The sequence below is a fragment of the Trifolium pratense genome, linkage group LG4 (assembly GCF_020283565.1).
Source record: "Trifolium pratense cultivar HEN17-A07 linkage group LG4, ARS_RC_1.1, whole genome shotgun sequence".
Classification (NCBI taxonomy): domain Eukaryota; kingdom Viridiplantae; phylum Streptophyta; class Magnoliopsida; order Fabales; family Fabaceae; genus Trifolium; species Trifolium pratense.
In genome coordinates, this window is record NC_060062.1 from 41057136 (window position 1) to 41075350 (window position 18215).

Sequence of the window (18215 nt, forward strand, 5' to 3'; positions counted from 1 at the left end):
GTACAATTTTAAAATAAGTGTTTCTGTTGTATGGTTGGTTTGTATTCAAAATTCTTGATTCAACTGAAATCAAATTAAAGAATATACAACTGACAGTATACTTGATTATCAATTGAAGTTAAACTCAACTTGAAAAACTAAAACTTCAAAGTATAACATATACGAAAGCATATGTTGTGATGACACTCTTCATTCAATGTTTCTTATTAATCAAACCCATCTTCTTCAATGAAAGGAAAATAATCTGGATCAATTTATTCATGATATTCAATCAAAAAAAATGAAAAAATAATGTTGTTCTATCAAGTATCAAGTCAAACAAAAAGAGGAACAAATTAATACTCTCACCGTCCCAAAATATAAGCAAAAGTTGGTCAACAAAAATAAATGTATTTAGTCCAAATTTTTAACCAAATAAATAAAGTTTAGTGTTTAGTGTTTGAGGCAGCATATATAGACCATTGCTGCTGTAGCATACATCTATTTTGTTTTTACTCAATGTCCTATAATCCAAATTTTGGGTGAACTACTTGTACTTTTTACTAATGTTTTGAAATGTAAATGTAAATTAATCTGGAAACTAAAATCCGTGTAGCACCGAAAGATACATAAAAAAAATGACATCTCATTAAAACACACTCGACAAAAATCTTAACATGTCTCATTAAAAAAAACTTCAAATGATACAGGTCTATATTTTTTTTTTTGAAACGCAACGTACCGAAATCTAGGACATTTCGGTTCGTAGATACCAAACAAGTTGACGTTCGTTTTTTGTGTACCGAAAACGCTAATGTTCGGTTTGCAGTTACCGAAATGGTCTAATATTTGACTTCGGTGAATACGAACCGAAGTATTTTGGCAAAAATGTTTCAAACTGCAAGGGGCAAACTTGGATTTTTGGTGGGTAGAAAAGAATTGAGGGGGGTTGGGAGAGAAACCATCAAGAAAAAAAGCTGAAAATTGGTCCAACTCCAGAGTAGCCCATTTAGTTTAGTATGAAAGTGTTGGAGGCAAAGGCAAGGCAACAAAGAAAGAGGATTGTGACGTGGGAATGAAGACGACACAATACACAAAAGTGAAGATGGTGACTTTGTGAGGGGGGGGGGGGGGGGGGGGGGGTGGGGGGAGGGCGTGGATCAATCCATCCCGTGCCGTGCGTCAGCACCAACCTTATTCACTTGGTTTTGGAAGCTTTGCATTGTCTTCTTCAAACGAAGCCAAATATCACAAAGTTTATTTGCCACGTAATTTTTTTATTTATTTTTCTTTTACGATGAAACAGATTATCAAACCAATAATCTCTAACATATTATTTAAAATTTTCACGTCCTAGAGTTGAAATTCAAGTCTACATTCTACTTATTTACTTTAAAAATGTAAAATTCTAACTATTAAATAAAAGAATATATTCTAAAGATCAAAATTTTATTCAATATTTCTGAGATCTCATTTAAAGGACACTAAGACACTTTCAATGATTTCAAACTAAACAATCACACTTCCCTTCCCTTAATGGTTTAATTAATAACCCACCTCCCCTAGTTGATGGCGTGTTAACTAACAAAGAAACAATAAAGGAAAAAATTGAGTTTGAATCTTTACATACTACAACTACAAACTAGTGATAATAGATTATTCACACCGAAAGGAGATTGTCTCCATTTTTCCATTAAGTTCAAACCTTCATTTTATTTTTTTACAAGTGTTTAATGATGAAAAAAAATGTAGGGTGAATGTTAATACGGATTTTCTCCGATGAGATATCTACATGAGACAATCACTCCCCATCCACAACATAATATAATGTCGTTTATTAAGGTTCTTGCTAATATGTGCCCTATATTAAAGATACTTGAAATAGTAATTAAGTCTTTGATGAAACTAAAGAATTTTAAAATGAGCCTTAGATCATAGATACATGATTATAGCAAATTTACTTTAATTAAATAGATCAAAGAAAGAAATTGTGTATCTTGTAGTATAAGATTTTGATTTAGAGAAGTTATTGGGATTGAGAGCTCTTCTACCTCTCAGCGATGAGATAGAGCAATGAGTGTGTATCTTAACCTGATGGGATGATTGACATATATACTCGTCAGTGGAGATAGGGACCTCTCAACAGACTTACTATAAGAAACGGCCCAACCCATCACGGTCCGTTCCGTTCATAAACACAGTCCGTTAATATAATTCATCAATATTAAGTGCTTAATAACAATAGACCATAATTTATATTAATAATAATTCCTAGTAATTGATTATTATCAATCCATAATTGATTAATTAAATAATTAATCTTACATAAACAATCTTTGACTTCTAAAATGATAAAATATACAATTTTCCAATATAAAATATAGGCACATGTTAGCTTTTCTCTTATTTTAATCAATAAGCTGAATAACAGAAACCTGGATTCCATGCCGTCAGGATCTCATGCATTCATACAATCAGTTCAATATCTACTCTTTGATTAAAATCAAATGATATTTTAATTAGATCTAAGAGCTATGATTCACCTACAATCACTTTTTGACTGCACTGAATCCATTTCCGAATAAACTCTGCAAAGTACAAACCATACAATTTAAAGAACGTGTAATGGAAAAGTTATGTTCACGTGTGGTTTTTATGACACGTTATTTTCAGTTGTGCCAAACTGCCAATGCGATGCTAAATCAGATCAGCTAACAACAAAAATAAAAACTCAAATAAATTTATTAAAAAAGTTAATAAAAAAATAAATTGTGTAAACATAAAAGAGCACAAATATATTTCAGAGCAGCTTCTTTTAAAAACACTTAAGTGCAACCACCACCTTTGCCTAGTGGCGAAACTAGACATTTTTTTCCGAGGGGATAAATCTAAAAAATATATTTTGAGTTGTTTTGCCACTTTTTATTGTATCAACCAATTCTCTTTTCCGAATTTATAGTATCAACCAATTTTTTTTTCCGAATTTAAAAGACGGAGGTGTGATGTAGTGATGGGTAGTGGAAACATTGATACATATCCGAATACGTCTCTGAACCCGCCCTGCATATATTTAACTACGTTTTACCTTTCTTAAATTATAAATCCTTAAATAAAAGTCTTAAATTGTATTCATATGTTTATTTTTATTTTTAAGTTGGATATTAAACAAAATTGTTTTTTTTTCTATTTATATTAATTTTAAAAAAAATCATATTGTCGAAACAAAATAACTTTCGACTTTTACCTTTTTTTTTAATAAAAAATCCAAAATTCAACGCAAGTTCATATCAAGGTGAGATAAAATGAGATACCAAAGGTATACCCGACTCCCGTTAGATATAAGTTTGAAATTTTCCTTTTCATATCAGTTAAAAATTGAGATGAGTTTGAGAAAACTCAAAAATTATAGATTTGAAGTTGGAAAAGGCAAAACCCATCTCGTTCCGCCTCGTCCGTTGCATGCCTAAGAGTAACTAACTAACTATAAAAAAAAAAAAAAAGAGTAACTAACTAACTAACTATGCGTAATACGTATGTCTAGCCTTTAATTCAATAATTAACTGAAATGATCGTTGATAAATCTGAAAAGAGAAAATGTAAAAGAAAAAAATAAATACAGTTCAGTATTTGTGACGTGCGAGATAGTGATTTATCATTTTTCTGTTTCTGAACGAAAATAAAGAAGAACAAGTTGGAAACACACAAGTCCCACCCACCTCGCTCTTTTTCTCTCCTTTACTTCTCTGTCTCATAACCGTCATCACCCTCTCTCTCTCTCTCTCTCTCTCTCTCATTTGCCCCTTCAAATATATATACGAATTATTGATTGATCGTGATACGTGTTATTGAACCTTGAAAGCATATTTGCTTCAAGGGTTCAAAGTTATACCATCAGCTTGATCCTTTGAATCTATGGAACAGCTTGTCAACTTCATCATTCGTCCACCAAGGTATCAATTTTTTCGGATACCCTAATTTTTCCACTTATGTCTAATATTATTCATTTGGAATTTCGAATATCATCAAATTCAATTAAAACTTATTTTTAATTTTTACAACGCCCTAAATTAGTTTTCGGTTTTTATGTTAGCTATGCTATTGTATCATGAGCTTGTGGAAATTTGAGATCTATGATTCACCCTGTAAATAATAACTGTTATTTCAAACACTTGTTGTAGATTGTTTTTGTTATTGATTTTATTTTCATGTGATCTTGAAAAAGTTTACATGAGTCCTCCACCCGGTTGTGTAAGGGGGGGAAGAGAGGAGAGTTTCATGCTTGAATGTAACTCATACTATATATGGTGCTGATGTGTTCCTAAATTTAGATCTATAAAGTTAAGTGATAATTAGTAACGATAATTTCTAGTGTTTTGATATAGTTGTGCTTTCCTATAACATGCTTCTGGCTTTTTTGTATTTCTATGTTTATAATTGATTGTTAGAGTAGGATATTAGATGTTTTGTTTTTACACTTAATCAAAATAGTTTAGGCAAATGAGAAATTGTAGTATGCTATGAAGCACGGATACAGACACTGACACGTCGACACACCGATAATAATTTGAGAAAATGACATAATTCAGTGTTATCATAAGTGTCCGCATACCGACACTAGGACACGCCTAACCAGAGGAGTGTCCGCGCTTCATAGGTAGTATGCCTATCACATAATTGCCTAAAGGCGAGTTGGCTTGTATTGTTTATTGCCTCACTAATTTTTTTGACCTATCCATTACTTTGATGCAGAGCTGAATATGACCCCAAAAGTGATTTATTAGAGGAAGAGTTCTTGCTGAGAGGGAAGTGGTACCAACGAAAGGATGTAGAGGTAAGCTTCAACAATTAGAATTCAATATGTCGGTAATTTTTTAGCATCGACTAGTTTTAATCTTATCTCATAGTTCATCATTAATGGATTCACAAATTTTAAATTCTTAATCCTAAATCGCTGTCTTGTCATCTTTTTATTCTTAACTTTTGTATTGGAAAGAGTATTTTTTTTTTTTTTTACATTTTTAGGAGTTCAAGTACAGTAGTTCTAAGATAGTTTTGCTATATTTGGTTCCTTAACAAGTGCCCCGGGGGAACTTGTTAGCATTTTCCTTAGAAAAATTCTATTGTAGAAGAATTATTTTCAACCGTATCTTTAAATACTGCGGTGATTACTTTTTTGTAGAGTACTTCTACAACTTCCTTTGTTATTGATTTTTGTGTTATCCCCATCACCAGCATGTTTCTTTGAATCAAGTCATTATCTTTTTTTTCTTTTCAAACCTTCATGGTCGCCTCTTATGTATATTGATATTTTGCAGTTAAAAAACAGTCGGGGTGATGTTCTTCAATGCAGCCATTACATTCCTATTGGCAGTGCTGAAGGAAAGCCTCTTCCTTGTGTAATATATTGTCATGGAAACAGGTGACCGCAGGAAATGAAGTTTTTTATCACTGTCTGCTAATTTTATTTTTGCAGATGGTTTAACATAGGCATAAATGCATTTTGTTTGATTCATTTTGAGGAAAGGATTTTGGTTTATTGGTACTTGCACTTTGATAAAGTTCAATAGCTAGTTTCTATGCACATTTTCTACTAGGGTACTACTATTCAACTAGAAATTAATTTGCATTCATGATATACTTAAGACCTTTCATTATCCCTTTTTTAGCTGTATAGAGATTTATACATTTTCCAAAGTGAGTGTATGAAAATCACTGTATTTACACATTATGATGATAATTTTGATCATAATTTATTTTTTGGGATAAAATGAACATTCTTTCACATTGATTTGTGTATAAGAATGAACATTATAGATGATCCAGCATAAAATTAAAAGAAAAGGTGATAACTGTGATGTTTTCTAAAATTGGGCTTAGGGTCTAACTCATTCTACAAAACTGGGATGTTAGGCGAGAGATGGCCATCAAGTTATAACCACTATTTTGACTATATCACCATCCAATGTGAAACTTTCAACATACTCTCTCACGCCCAAGATTGGACTTCTGAAGTGTGATTTGTGTGGCCCATTAATTGATGACTCAACTGATCTAGAATAGACTTTAATATCATTTAAAATTTTGGTTTATGACCTAACTCTTCCCTACAAAACCGACTTGTAAGGTCACGACTTATAACCAATATTTAGGTCATACTACTCTCCAATGTGAGAATCTCAACTACATTTAAGTATTAGTCATCTAGTTAGCTAGGTTCTGATATAGTAGAGATCGAAGAATCTTGTTAGTTACATTGTATGTTATATGGACGACTTAATCGCTCTGTTTTTTTTTTTTTCCTTCCAAGTTTGAAACAGTCTTGAACAAAAATTTATTCTTGCACGCTGATTTGTTGCAATGTTTATTGACAGTGGATGTAGGGCTGATGCCAGTGAAGCTGCTATAATTTTACTCCCTTCAAATATTACGGTGTTCACTCTGGATTTCTCGGGATCTGGACTTTCTGGAGGGGAGCATGTCACTCTAGGCTGGAATGAAGTAAATACTTGCTCAGTAATCTTTTAAAAATATTAAGATTTGACTGTTTTACACCCACTATGGGGAAGCAGTAATTTTCTCTGTCCATTATATTATTATGAGTGAGAAGCTCATGAAACAAAGGGCTGAATGCCAATTTTTTTCCCTACTGCAATCTTTAACACATATTGGCAATAACATACATCACTAAACATTATTTAAAGATATGTTCAAGAACTTGCACATTGACAAGTGCATTCCAAAATGAGTCCAAGTTAAATTTAGTAAGAGTTTTATTTGAATGCTATCTATATGAATGAAAATTATAGAACTTGCTATATGATTGGGGAGGACACTTATCCTTGATTCTTTTTAAGTTTCTGTTTTATTAAAGTAGAACAAGAAATGTTCTGGACTCATCATTCTGTAATGGGAGTCTGCATATATTACTACCATTTGCTTTGTTGTCATTATTATTTATTTTGAAATGATTGTTTGTTTGGCATTCTTGACTGTTCTCAGAAGGATGATCTAACGGCTGTGGTGAACTATCTGAGGAATGATGGAAATGTCTCTTTAATTGGCTTGTGGGGCCGCTCAATGGGAGCTGTAACTTGGTAGGTTTTCATCATTCTCTTATACCTTTGAATTTTATTTCGGAATGAGGTTTAGGAATGGTTTGCGCTTGAACATGGGTTCTGTAGCAATGAAGTGTAATTTTTTTTCTTCATAATTTATCAATTCTTGCAATATTATGACTAAGAACTAAGAAGTATTCCCTAATTTGTTAGATACTTCCTCCATTGAGATATTATTATTATTATTATTATTATTATTATTATTATTATTATTATTATTTATTATTATACGAGACTACAATGCATGTATTAACAGTCTGTTAGGTGGTGGCTGAAATGACTTGTGAAAGAAAGTTATCCATCATTGCCATTCTTAAATTAGGTTGTTTATTCAAACCTGTGGATGATTAATCTGATCGTGTATTCATGTATGCGTTTTTGAACTAGGAAATTGAGAGTTATGCATTCGTCTAGACTTGTGGCCATGCATTTTTTGGTATAGAAACTCGTTTATATCTTAAATCCCTTCTGATTCATATTTCTCCATATTTAGTGCACTCAATTTATGAACTCTCTGGTTATGTAGCCATTCAGAATTCCAGACCACCACTTTGGCTAAATTAAATGGCTTTTCCTCATACCTCAATGATGTTATTCCTTGCAGCCTTATGTATGGAGCTGAGGATCCTTCAATTGCAGGGATGGTTTTAGATAGTCCCTTCTCTGATTTGGTTGATTTGATGATGGAACTTGTAGATACATATAAAGTCCGTCTGCCAAAGTTCACTGTGAGTATCTTGTATTGCTTTTTTTGGGTAAAAATAATAATACCGATTGTAGAAACAATCTACCCAAATGTTGAATTTATAGTCTCATTTAATACTTTGGGTCATGCTAACTAGTGTCCCCGGGGCAATAGTTAAGGATACAAAAAGGTAAATTTTACATTGAAAACAACATTTTTTTTTGTATTTTACCAATATTTACTACACAAGTTCCAATGTAGCTTTACTATATTGGGTTTCCTTAACTAGTGCGCTGGGAGCACTAGTTAGCATTTTCCTATACTTTATACCCTTCTACAGTGTGGTTGTAAGACCTATCTTGAGTCTGTGGTGTGTATCTGATACAAAAAAAGTTTATTGGAGATGTTATATCAATACCAATGAAATTCTCTTCTGTCGATTCTGAAACTTATTACCAAGTAACAACTAAAGATGGAAATACCTGCAGTCTGTGAAATCCCCAATAACGAAGGTCTGCATTAGAAGAAATAAAAGGAGAATAGGCATATTGGTCAGGAGCAGTTACTAACTGTAGGACTTCTTTTGGGTGGTTAGGCCAATAGAAACAGGGTGGATTGTAAGAAGAGGAGGGTTGGAGGGTCTGCCAACCTCTCTGCCGAAAGGGCCCTGCTGCCCCAAAACCTTCGCGCATAGGCATTCTGTTATGCTGTAGCAGAATATTCCCCATTATGTACTCCTTGCTCACAATAATAAGTGCTAAAAAACAAAGACTATCCTGCTGCCACATAAAACTTCTCATTAAGGCAAGGGGCATTCAACATTAAACCAGAAAGCTGTTATTGCCTTGCATAAGTTTGTCAAGAAAACTATTAATTTATCAATTGGATTGTTAGGACTTCTGGTAACTTGTAGGAAACCTCATGGGTCAAGAGCAGGTTTTATTGCCTACAATCATTTAGCTATACAAACCTTCTTCAATTTATTATGGTTGTTACTGCTGCCACAGATGATTGTTATTTTTGTTGAGCGGGTAGCAATTATCTGAAATATGTTGTGTTTAGATCTTATTCCAAATAATTAACACACTTCATATCATCCAGCTAATATTTGATTTAACTCATTTACTTGTTTTGTCTTTATCATGTGAATAAATTTTCATTGCCATAAGGACTCCCCATTTATTGATAAATACATTGCTGGTGCCAGTACTTACTGTTATGCTGATTCTGTTTCATTTTTCTTGTTACAGGTGAAGTTTGCAATCCAGTACATGCGAAGAACAATCCAAAAGAAGGCAAAATTTGACATAGCAGACCTCAATACTATTAAGGTTTTTTCCCCTTTATTTTTATTGTTTTTATTTGTTTATTCTTTTTTTGATAAAAGGTTCTTTAATTAAAGAAATTACTATTACTTGCCTGTTTTTATGAAATGATTGATTGGTCCAACATAAAAAAGTGATGAGCTAGTACCCCTTTGTTTTTCCTCATTACTTCTCAACATAACAGTCAAAGGTTCCATCATTGCCCGAGCTTAGTTAAACAAACATGGTTTTTTTCATGAACTTTGTGTCTCATTTTTCCTGCGTAGTTATACACTTATAAATTAGAAAGTCATACGAATCTCCAAGCATACATTGTGTCTCCTTTTTCCTGCATAGTTATACACTTATAAGTTAGTCAATCATATGGATCTCCAAGTTCATATGCAATTTGTTAAGTAATTCATTATATATTTCCCACCAATGTGTGCTGTTTTTCTTGTACATTTACTCGATTAGTTGCACTTATCATTGGTGTGAAACCTTTGCTTTTCAATAAATGAGATGTGCTAGTTTGATTCAACATGCAACATTATGTTTTTGAAAGATCTGCGTCCAGATTTTTTTGGTTCTAATCTGATCTTGTCCAGATGATGCAAAGCAGAAATTCAAATGAAACAAAAATAATGTGTATAAGTATAACTGTTTGTTTTCCTCGTGATCATATATTGCTTTTGGTTTGTCAATTTTTTGTATTGCCCATCATATTCTTTCATTATTTGTTTTCATTGCAGGTAGCAAAATCTTGTTTTGTTCCAGCTCTATTAGGGCATGCCATTGATGATGATTTTATACAGCCCCATCACTCAGATCGTATATTTGAGGCTTACATGGTAATTGTCTCGACTAGAGTTCCTTTTTCTATAAGAAATGATTACTATCTGATTTACAATTGGGAACTTCTTGTTCTGTTGGGCTAGTCCAATTCCTTGTCACATTTTGTAGGCCTTTAGAGCATGGTTGATGCTTTCGAAATTATAAAATATGACCTCTAGATGTTTAAAGTTGCTTAAAGTTCCTCTAGATATATATATGTGCTATTCATTTACTCTATGTTTTATATTAAAAGAAGTTTTTATGCCCTGCAATATGGATCTTTAACATGGGTGTCTGTGCTTTGCAGGGAGACAAAAACATAATTAAATTTGAGGGAGATCACAATTCTCCACGTCCTCAGTTTTACTTTGATTCCATAAACATATTTTTTCACAATGTTCTGCAACCTCCCGCGGATGAGGTTGGCCAATCATTTTTTGACCCTGTGAATGATTACTTTGGTAAGGTAAAATCCGCAATGCATATCATTGGTTCCATTTTGATAAAATTTCACTGTTAAATTGTGAACATTTTAAAACTTGACTTTTTACTCAGAATGCATGGAGATCTGGGCATGAATTAGGCTACAAAAATGAATCATCATCTAAAACCAAAGGCACGATTCAAGTACCTAATTTCTTAACTATTTCTTCTGCATAATTTCTATTAGAATTTTTTTTTTTTGTGAATCTCTTACCTTACCCGTTTATTTGTTAGAAGCAGAACCATCAACTAGCAGTACTGTAGAGGCTATTGAGGAAGTCCGTTCAAGACGACCAATGAGTAGGATGGAGGTTTGTATTTATTAACTCAGACGTAGAAAAGATTACAATATATTTTTTTGTCACACATTGTTTTCAATCGTATGGCCAGTGGAGATGTGGCTGTTTGATATGATATGATGATTTCAATTGTATTTGAATTCTTTTAGTGGCATCATTTTTAGTTTTTAAATTATATTGCATGACTTTTTCAGGTTCCATCTGATATTTCTTCTAAAGATGGACAGTGCGTAAATGAGGTATTTCCTTTTCACTTTTTTTATCCTTTTCTTTATTGAAAATTTATTTATATCTTCTTTACATGCACGCACGCACACTTGTGTATATATATTAGCTATAAAATTACCGGCAATCACACAATAGAACAATTATTGGGCCACTACATTTCTATTGTGTTTTGTGCCACACATTTTTTTGGGCGTGGCGGATGACCACTTCTAGTTTAACTTACTACCTAGGAGGGCCTAGTACCTGGGCTTCAAGAATGTCATTTGAATATCTAACTTACGGTTTGAAAGTGATGAAATAAAATATATAATATATAAGCAAGAAAAATAAATAATTAAAGGGGTTAGGGAAGGAGGTTTTAACCCCAGAAGTGAAATAGATTCTCACAATTTGCATGATTTTCCTGCAAGCAGGAAGAGAAATGTGGTGATACATCCCCATCGTCTTCATCCATGATAAGCTTTGAGTTGTCAAATGGTCATCCTTATGATCCCCAAGCACCCACCATGTTGGATGACAATCAGTTTGTGGAATATCAACTTGAAGACCTTGCAGGTTTTCCATCCAGTGCAGAGGAGGAAGAAAGAGTGAGTCAAATTGATGACTTAACATTATCTAAATACTACTTGATCAAGAGAAAATGAAAAAAATTGGATTCAGGAATTTTATCTAAGTTTTGATTTGTGTATGATATTCAGATGTTAATGGAAGCAGTAATGATGTCACTGAAGGACCTGGAAGTACAAAATCCGAAGGCAGAACAACCACCAGCACCAGCCAGTAGTGTTGCTAATGTAACTGTAGAGTCATCAGATAAAAGATCTTCTTCTCTAGTCATACAGAGTACAGATTCAAAATCTATAACCATTTCCACCTCATCAGAAGAACCTGTACCGTTGAAAGCTGAGCCAAATACCATTGCAGCAAAAAGTTTGGTGTCTGAGCCAAGTCTAACTGGGGGAGCGCAACCGCTGTCACCCCAGGTCCACACATTATCGGTAACTGAGTCTAGCAGTACAAGTGGTTCAGGTCGCAGTGATAGTTCTGCTAGTTTACAAAGTTCATCAGATGCTGACATATCACATAATACGAAAGCCACAGTAACTGTTGTTAAGAATCCTACTGGCCATGTCATGGATGGCTTAATGCGTCGTTGGGATTTCAATTTTTTCAAAAATAGTAACAACCGGTGAGACTGAGAGGTTCTCTTTTATTCATGGTTGGTTATACTTGTTTTTGTAACTAAAGAAAGAAAAAGAAAATCATAGTTTGCATCAAAGAAAAATGAAACATGATGGGTAGCAATTATCTGAAATAGTTTGCTCGTGTGTAAATTTAGTAATGCTCATATTCTCATCTAACAAATTATCCAATATTCTTTGGCTGTAAGTGAGAATTGTCATAGTTTGCTTAGATTTTGTGAATTTAAATAGGGTGTCAATCTTTTTCCTGTATTATAGTTAACAAAGATTCTGGGATTTCTCATCTTCCATTCTCAGCAAAGGCATACCACATATGGTTATATATGGTTGGATAACTACATCTTTCACTGACGCATATTTTTTAGAGTGTTTTTTTTTTGTGCCCCTGAAGTTTTTCGTGTGCCGTAAACAAGTAGCTGATGGTGATTTTTTTCCCTCAAATTTTTTATTTTATAATATCCGCAACTTAAGTAGCGGATGAGGAAAAATGAAAAAGTCAATGAAAACTCACACACAAGTTGGAGAGATCGGGGTTTGAACTCCTGTCATGGTGTCCTTCACTAGCAATTTTGACATTTTTATCAGTTGAGCTACGATTTGTAGACAATTATAATAGTTCTCTCTTTTATATTAAAACAAACAACTAAGAGAGTAAATTTTTTTTAGGAAAACTAAGGGACTCGCTTCGTCCCTAATTCCCTAATTATAAGATTATTTTGAAACATTTCTCTATCACTAAATATAGATTATTTGGTTCGATTCATAGGAAAAACAATTGTTGGCCAGACTTTCCTAATCTCGTGGCCGAAATTTTGGATTATCAGGGTCACTTCCCCTTGGGAACCAGAGGGCTAATGAAATAAAATAAGATCATTTGCAAATTTCTTTATGTACTTCATCCTGTCTCAAATATAAAGCTTTTTTTTTTTTTTTAATATTTATTGAAGAACTAATATATCAAATAGATAGTTGCGCTTATAAGTTTTGCTTATGTTTGATTAATGTTGATTTATTTCAAAACTCTTACTATGATGTTGGTTGACTGACGCAAAGGATTGACCATGGTAGGAAGAGTACTTAACACAACAATGAATTTGTGGAGAGTACCAAAGAAGCTAGGATTAATTAATTAATTAATTAAATCATTGAATTCTCTATTAATACTGCTTTACAATGCATGCATCGCATTGCATCACATCCTATAGAAAACCAAAACGCAAGAGAAACAACAGTTGCAGGCACATGATGGAGGAGACTAAGAAGAACAAGACACAGCAGTATCTACCTCATGAATTGATAATCCAAATTCTGCTAAGGTTACCGGTGAAGTGTCTTTTACATTTCAAATGCGTTTGTAAATTATGGTTAACTCTTATCTGTGATACCCATTTTGCAAATTCACATTTTCAAATTACTGCAACTCACACTCCTACAGTTCTGTTCTTATCAAATTCAGCTCCTCCTGGACCTCAATCTATAGAGATTGAAAGATCAACTCATAGTGATTCTGATACCGATTTTGCAAATTCACATTTTCAACTTGCCACCGCAACACCCACTTATACAATTCGGTTCATATCACATCCATATCTTTTAACTCCATCTATAGATTTCCAAGAATCACTTAACCCTGATATTGCTTCTACTTCACTCAACCTTAATTTTACGCCTTTTGAATCTTATTCTTATATTCAAGTTAAAGGTTCATGTAGAGGCTTTTTACTTTTGCACTGTTACTGTCAACAGATGCTGAATAATAATAATAATATCTACATATTCAATCCATCCACTGGAGTTCACAAAAAAATACCTTTGTCTCCTTTTGCTTCCAATTTAGATGAAGATGAAAAATTTATATGTTATCTAGATGGTTTTGGGTATGATCAGTCAACAGATGATTACTTGCTGGTTTCGTTGTCCCACGATGATCAAAACACAGCTAAGTTTTCACCACACGTGGTGTTTTTCTCATTCAGAGCTAATACGTGGAAAGAAATTGAGGGTACTCATTTTCCTTATATGAATAGTAGTATCTCTTTTGTTAACCATCATGAAGGGTTACTCTATAATGGTGCTATTCATTGGTTGGCTTTTCGTCATGATTTAAAAAGGTATGTTATTCTTGTCTTTGATTTAATGGAAAGGAAACTTGAAGAGATCCATCTTCCAGATGATGTTTTCTCTGTCTATGACCCTTGCACTTATTGTTTGTGGGTCTTTGGAGAATTTCTCAGTGTATGGGATCCATCGTATAATACAGTTGAAATATGGGTGATGAAAGAATACAAAATGCATTCATCTTGGACTAAGATGCTTGTTCTTCCTACTGATGGCCTTCCCTATGAGTACTTTAACCCTTTATGCTCTACAAAAAGTGGTGATATTATTGGAATGGATGGTGGTACTGGATGGGTGAAGTATAATGACAAAGGACACTTGCTAGATCACTACGATTGTAACTATCCACTTGGATCCCAAGCGACTATGTATATAGAGTCTTTGTTTTCACTCCCTGCTGACAATGAACAAGCTTAAGAAGATGACACAAATAAGAAGAAGAATGAGGTTGTGAAATATTCTCCTTCACTAATTTCTTGATGTTTATAATTATATAGTATTTATTGGGTAATATGTGTTTTACTGCATTTGTGACGAGCCGGTGTGTCATGGGTTGATCCAATATGTCATGAAATGTATTATGTATATTGGTTAACTAGTTGTGTGATTCACTTTTATTTATGCATGTGTAACTGGATTGAGTTCTGATGTATGTTGTGGTCACTACTTTAAATTGTTTTATATGGTAAATTAGTCCGACAAGTTATGCATGTTGGTCAAGATCAAAATCACAATTACACTATTTGACTCAAAGCAATTCATAAAATTTGATCATAGCCACATATGTTTTTGAAGGAAAAAGAAGGTTACGTTCTTTCTCTAATTTCGGTGAACTAAATTTTGGCCGGTGCCATTTCTGTTTCAAACCAGAAAAAAAAATACTAATTTCAAATTAATGATCTACACATGAACAATTAATAAAATTTTAGTAGTTTAGATCATAAGAAACATCAAAACTAAATCACCTCATGAACCTAAGTTGTGCTACAATTACAACTTAGAGTTTTCATGCGCTATCGAATGAACAAAGTTCAAAAGTCATCACTATTGGATAAAAGTAATTTTTTTTTTGAAGAAGCATTGGATAAAAGTATAACTATTTACAGCAGCAAAAAATGCATTACAGGATAGCGAGTTGCTGTTTACTAAAAAAAGTGATACAAGGTCATGGCATAACAAAAACTATATAGAATATATTTTTGTTAAAATATAACATATCTCTATATCCTTTTCTCCACTTAAGTTTTTCAGAGTTGTATCAGTAGGAACTGCTGATAGAGAAAGTAGTCTTTAAAATCTATAATAGAAGCATATATTAATTTTGCGGCCTAATTTTGCATACATGTTTCTGATAAGCTCCTGGTATCCCGGCTATCCGGAGTATTAGAGATGGAGTCTAGCATAGCTTTGTTTAGCTTGCGGTTTGTATAGTTTAGGCTTTAGCAAGAGTCATAACAAACTATAGAAGTTAGTCATGCCAATATGCGCAAGAGCATATGCACATCGATTTGCTTCACGGTAAGTATGGCAAACTAAGACCTCCCACTTCAATTGCATTAATCTTCTAATGTGCTTCAACACACTCCAACTTTCAATAATAACACACTCCTCACTACTCAACCTCTTGACCACAGTCAAGGAACCACTCCTCAGCTTCACATGTCGGAACCCCAACCACCAAGCAAGACGCAGTCCTTCCAATACCTCCCATAGCTCAGTAATTATAACACTACAATCTCTTAAGTCTCTCGCATAACCTCCCACCCAATCCTTACCTCTTTTTACTTCTTAAACAATATTTTAAGAACATGCTAACTACTCCCTCTGCTTCTCAATGAATCTAAAAAGCAAACTTCCTTTTATATTAAAGACCAGAGAGAGTAGTATCTTAGATCACATATTAAGGTTTTAAAAAATAGAAATTTTGTGTCCGAAAAAATTAATATTTAACCTCTTAAAAAAGCTAAATAAGAATAATTCATCAACATCTGGTGAGTATGGATTTGGATCTCTCTAATTTTTTCTCTCATTTTCCTCTTTCAATATTTGATTAGGAAAATGAGACAAAACATGAGAGAAAAATGGGAGACATATATATCACCCGGTTGAGGGATAGTACATTGACCATTGTAGGAAGAGTACTCAACGCAGCACAAAGAAGGGCACGTGATGGAGACGAAGAACACACTACCGTATCTGTCTCATGAATTGATCATCCAAATCCTGTTGAGATTACCGGTGAAGTCTCTTATACGTTTCAAATGCGTTTGTAAGTCATGGCTTTCTCTTATCTCAGATCCCCATTTTACAAATTCACATTTTCAAACTACCGCCGAAACCCACTCTCGTAGAATCATGTTCATATCATATTCACCTCCTCTTCAAACTCGATTTATAGATTATGAACCGTCAATTCACCAACATACTGCTTCTGCTTCACTCAACCTTAATTTTACGCCTTTTGAATCTTATCCTCATATTCAAATTATTGGTTCATGTAGAGGCTTTATACTTTTCGACTGTTACTGTAAACAGATACATGATTATATTATCTACATATGGAATCCATCCACTGGATTTCACAAAAAATTACCTTTGTCTCCTTTTAGTTTTAGTTACGATTCATATGCACAAAATTTCTCTGGTTTTGGGTATGACCGGTTAACAGATGATTACTTGCTGGTTTCGTTGTGCCTTGATCAAAACATGCCTAATATTTCACCACACTTGGTGTTTTTCTCATTCAGAGATAATACGTGGAAAGAAATTAAGGGTACTCACTTCCCTTATGAGAATTTCTCTTACGTTGATCCCCAAGTAGGGTCACTCTATAATGAGGCTATTCATTGGTTGGCTTTTCATCATGATTTACAAACGTATGTTATCGTTGCTTTTGATTTAATGGAAAGGAAACTTTTAGATATGCATTTGCCTGTTAATTTTGACCGCGAAATTCACAATTGTGGTTTGTGGGTATTTGGGGAATTTCTCAGTCTATGGGCTATGGATATTGATAATGATACAGTTGAAATATGGGTGATGAAAGAATACAAAATGCATTCATCTTGGACTAAGACTCTTGTTCTTCCTACTAATGGCCTTCCCGTTAAGTACTTTATCCCTTTATGCACTGCAAAAAGTGGTGATATTATTGGAACGGATGGTGGTACTGGATGGGCGAAGTATAATGACAAAGGACACTTGCTAGATCACTCCGATTACAACGATTCACATGGATTCCAAGCGGAGATGTATATAGAGTCTCTGCTTTCACTCCCTGCTGACAATGAACAAGCTTAAGAAGATGACACAAACAAGAAGAAGAACGAGGTTGTCAAATATTCTCCTTAACCATTTTCTTGATGTTTATAGTTATATTTTATGTACTCTTGGGTGACTGCATTTTTAGGGTAATATATGTTTTATTGCATTTGTGACATGAGGTATGCCATGAGTCGATCCAATATCCAATATGTTATGAAATGTATTATGTCTATTGGTTAACTATTTGTAATATGCGTATTGGAAATATTGACAACTTTGTGTGATTCACTTTTATTTATGCATGCGTAACTGGATTGTGTTCTAATGTATGTTTAGGTCACTGCTTGAAGATCAAAATCACATATGTATTTGAAGGAAAACGAATGTTATGTTCTTTCTCTAATTTCGGCGAACTAAATTTTGCTGTAGCTATTTCTGTTTCAAACCAGAAAAAAACTAATTTCAAATGAATGATCTACACATGAACAATCAAATAAATTTTTAATACTTTTAGATCATAAGAAACATCAAAACTAAATCACCTCACGAACCTAAGTAGTGCTACAATTACAAGTTAGATTTTTCATACTCTATACAATTACATTTTGATCATCCCCGACGAACTTACGAACACGCTTTTTAGAGAATCTACTACAGTCTATAGTTCATCCAAGTCAGCTAACTGATTTTGTAATATCTTACAC

General features: G+C 33.5%; 3 protein-coding genes across 4 annotated transcripts; all 3 read left to right on the top strand.

The window, feature by feature from the left end:
- The first annotated feature begins 3604 nt into the window (after positions 1-3604).
- LOC123919598 lies at positions 3605-12412 on the top strand. Of its 2 annotated transcripts, none has more exons than XM_045971553.1 (14): positions 3605-3929; positions 4729-4810; positions 5295-5398; positions 6351-6477; positions 6979-7073; positions 7699-7822; positions 9030-9110; positions 9836-9934; positions 10225-10383; positions 10473-10533; positions 10635-10711; positions 10894-10938; positions 11341-11514; positions 11626-12412. In XM_045971553.1, exons 1-14 carry the CDS (start codon positions 3892-3894, stop codon positions 12118-12120), a joined length of 1761 nt encoding a protein of 586 aa, XP_045827509.1. In that variant the 5' UTR covers positions 3605-3891; the 3' UTR covers positions 12121-12412. The 2 variants fall into 2 exon arrangements, with proteins under 2 accessions (XP_045827509.1, XP_045827510.1); XM_045971554.1 differs by having other exon boundaries at positions 3621-3929; positions 10641-10711.
- Positions 12413-13324: 912 nt separating this feature from the next.
- Positions 13325-14919, top strand: LOC123919599 (F-box/kelch-repeat protein At3g06240-like). The gene has a single exon (XM_045971555.1). The coding sequence runs from the start codon at positions 13372-13374 to the stop codon at positions 14662-14664; it is 1293 nt and encodes a 430-aa protein (XP_045827511.1). The 5' UTR covers positions 13325-13371; the 3' UTR covers positions 14665-14919.
- Positions 14920-16416: 1497 nt separating this feature from the next.
- LOC123919601 (F-box/kelch-repeat protein At3g23880-like) lies at positions 16417-17799 on the top strand. Its single transcript, XM_045971557.1, has one exon. The coding sequence runs from the start codon at positions 16417-16419 to the stop codon at positions 17545-17547; it is 1131 nt and encodes a 376-aa protein (XP_045827513.1). The 3' UTR covers positions 17548-17799.
- Positions 17800-18215: the final 416 nt, after the last annotated feature.

Excerpts from the sequence above, each read along its gene's own strand:
- LOC123919599 (XM_045971555.1), top strand. The coding sequence starts at position 13,372 with ATGATGGAGGAGACTAAGAAGAACAAGACACAGCAGTATCTACCTCAT.
- LOC123919601 (XM_045971557.1), top strand. The coding sequence starts at position 16,417 with ATGGAGACGAAGAACACACTACCGTATCTGTCTCATGAATTGATCATC.
- LOC123919598 (XM_045971553.1), top strand. The coding sequence starts at position 3,892 with ATGGAACAGCTTGTCAACTTCATCATTCGTCCACCAAG. Across the intron at positions 9,111-9,835 it reads CAGACCTCAATACTATTAAG|GTAGCAAAATCTTGTTTTGT; the intron begins GTTTTTTCCCCT and ends TTTTCATTGCAG. Across the intron at positions 9,935-10,224 it reads GTATATTTGAGGCTTACATG|GGAGACAAAAACATAATTAA; the intron begins GTAATTGTCTCG and ends TGTGCTTTGCAG.